The following is a 2,777-nucleotide window of genomic DNA, read 5'->3' as shown; positions in this document are numbered from 1 at the left end:
TTGGAGAAGGTGGGAGCTCTACACAGCTATTGATGCCTGTAGAGCCAGAGGAATTGGGTCCCACAAGGCCAAGTGGAGAAGCAGAAACAACTCAGATGGAGCTATCTCCAGCTCCCACTATAAGTAAGTAGAATTTCAGGGTTTGAGGGTAGGGGTAAAACATGAGGGAAGAATGGATATCTTTGTAGTTTCTCTTTACTCTCTTATTTTAGAGAATTTCTAAAGTAGAAGTTCAAGTCCTCATAATTAGGTCTCATAAGGGGGCGGCAGAGGATGGGATGGTTAGATAGCGTCACCGACTCAATGGACATGAGTTTGAGCAACCTCTGAGAGATAGTGAAGGACAGAGGAGCCTGGCACGCTGCAGTCCATGGGGTCTCAAAGAGTTGGATACTACTTAGAGACCAAACAAAAACAAACTGTACATTACCTTTTTAGCTAGAGCTGAGGTTTCTTCTCTGTGTCCTCAAGTGATTATATATACATCTGAGTGCCTTATTGACACCAACAGTTTGAGGTGATTGCTCTGTTCCTGGCTATCATGTGAGGATTAACTTCTTTAAAAAGAAGTAGAAGGTTGTTATCTCCATGAATAAACTGAAACTCAAGAGTGAAACAATTAGCCCAAGGTCACTCAGTAAGTGGTTGAGCTGTGATTAAAATCCAGATCTGTGTAACTCTGAAGCTTGCTTTTCTTCAGCGTTTCTAGGTCTGGCAAGCACGTGACCATACATAAAACAAACAGCTCTCCCATCCTGGCCAACACCATTTATTTCATGGCAGTATTTCCCACTGGTTTGAAATGGGGCCTCAAAATTCTTCTCAGCAATGTTCCAACAGGGTAAACAAACCTGTTGCTGTCTATGCTCTTTACTGTACTGCATATGACTTACTTTAGAGAAACCTTTAGGTGTAGGGGTTTTTGCCTTTAAGGACCCTTGCTTGTTTAGATAAGCAGAACCAAAGTGCTTGTGCAAATGATGCCTGTAGGGAATCTGAAAGTGACAAGATCCCTTATCTGGGATGCCTGAGAAGATGTCTCACAGGCATGCTTGGAATATCATAAATGTTCAACAAATGATAGAAAGTGTTTGAGCTAAGTTCTTTAAAGCAAATGAGATTGAGAGGGGAGCATCAGGCCAGCGTCTGAAGTGAGGTTAAACAAGTAAGAAGTCTGGTCTGGCTGCTTCTTAATTCAGCCCCCGCCCCGCCCCCCGAAGCAGAGATCTAACCTCTCCATGTGACTTCCTCCTAGCCTCTCTTTCCCCAGAGAGAGCTGAAGATTCTGATGCTCTGACAGCTGTCAGCAGTCAACTGGAAGGCTCTCCCATGGATACTAGCAGCCTGGCTTCCTGTACCCTGGAGGAGGCTGTGGGTGACGCCCCAGCAACTGGCAGTTCTGAGCAGCCCACAGCAGGCAGCTCCACTCCTGGGGATGCCCCACCAGTTGTGACAGAAGTACAAGGCAGGGGTGATGGGTCAGGGGAACCTACCCAGCCCCCTGAGGACAGGTAAGCACTGTGTGAGTGAGAGGAGGGAAGGATGTGTTGGCAGGTATTTCAAGCCACATTCATATTTAGTAACTAATGCCCATGCTTTGAACACTGGGGAAATCAACTTGGCTTCTATGAGAAAAGGGGTACTGTAGGAGTATTTTATAAGTTGGAAAATATGGTTCAGAGAACAACCTGAAAATGATTTCCTTCAGCTCTCCCCCTGCATCCTCTGAGAGTTCTTCCACCAGAGATTCCGCGGTGGCCATTTCTGGAGCAGATTCCCGGGGAATCCTGGAAGAGCCATTGCCTTCAACAAGCAGTGAAGAAGAAGATCCTCTTGCAGGTGAGCTCCATGTGTGCTCAGACCATCTTGGGATTGTTGAGGCTTCTAGTAGCCCTTGGTGTGGAAATGCCCACCAGTCAAACGGTTCCATCCAGATAAAGGGCGGCATATGTGTAGGAGGAGGACCTGCAGTAAGGGGATGCTGATGCTACACAATGGAATGAGCCCAGGCCTTTGGAGTCAAACTGATCTTAGCTCAAATCCCCTCTCTGCCACCTCCTACTTACAGGACCTGGAGCCATTGCTTAACTTCCCTGATCCTCATTGATACTGAAAGGGTGATGATAGCTACATGGTGGGGTTTTGATGAAGGTTAATTGAGAGCACACACACAAGACTTGGCGCATAACATCTGTATGTCCTGTGTCCTTGGCATAAAATGAGGACAGAAAGCTCATGCAAGGCCACGGATTTCCTTCAATCAGTAGAAGTGAGAGTCCCTTCACATCTTGTGTCTCCCCTCAGGTATTAGTCTCCCCGAAGGTGTGGCCCCCTCTTTTCTGGCCGCTCTGCCTGATGACATTCGCCGAGAAGTCCTACAGAACCAGCTGGGCATTCGTCCACCAACACGAACTGCCCCTTCAACAAATAACTCAGCTCCTGCAGTGGTGGGGAATCCTGGTGTCACCGAAGTGAGCCCTGAGTTCCTGGCTGCTCTGCCTCCAGCCATCCAGGAGGAAGTATGTGAGGCAGGGAGGGGGCTGGTGGGCCAGACTGCCTGGCCGTGATATGCCCCATTGACTTCTTCTGCTCTGTAGGTACTGGCACAGCAGAGAGCTGAGCAACAGCGACGGGAACTAGCACAAAATGCCAGCTCAGACACCCCCATGGACCCTGTGACCTTCATCCAGACTCTGCCCTCAGACCTGCGCCGTAGTGTCCTAGAGGACATGGAGGACAGTGTGTTGGCCGTGATGCCACCTGACATTGCAGCTGAA

The 2,777-nt window shown here is 48.5% G+C and overlaps 1 protein-coding gene across 1 annotated transcript in view; it reads left to right on the top strand.

The window, feature by feature from the left end:
- LOC104995312 (E3 ubiquitin-protein ligase HUWE1-like) overlaps positions 1-2,777 on the top strand; it is a gene marked incomplete at its 5' end in the record, with an annotated part of 20,315 nt that overhangs the window by 8,019 nt on the left and 9,519 nt on the right. Inside the window, 5 exons of the mRNA XM_010849193.1 lie at positions 3-123; positions 1,256-1,511; positions 1,709-1,839; positions 2,305-2,519; positions 2,598-2,771. Of these exons, the coding sequence (XP_010847495.1) occupies positions 3-123; positions 1,256-1,511; positions 1,709-1,839; positions 2,305-2,519; positions 2,598-2,771 (897 nt within the window). The remainder of the gene's footprint in view (positions 1-2; positions 124-1,255; positions 1,512-1,708; positions 1,840-2,304; positions 2,520-2,597; positions 2,772-2,777) is intronic.

Source organism: Bison bison, unplaced genomic scaffold (assembly GCF_000754665.1).
Source record: "Bison bison bison isolate TAMUID 2011002044 unplaced genomic scaffold, Bison_UMD1.0 scf7180017850792, whole genome shotgun sequence".
Taxonomy (NCBI): Eukaryota; Metazoa; Chordata; class Mammalia; order Artiodactyla; family Bovidae; genus Bison; species Bison bison.
Note: the sequence above shows the minus strand (reverse complement) of the source record. Positions and strands in the feature narration are given on the sequence as shown.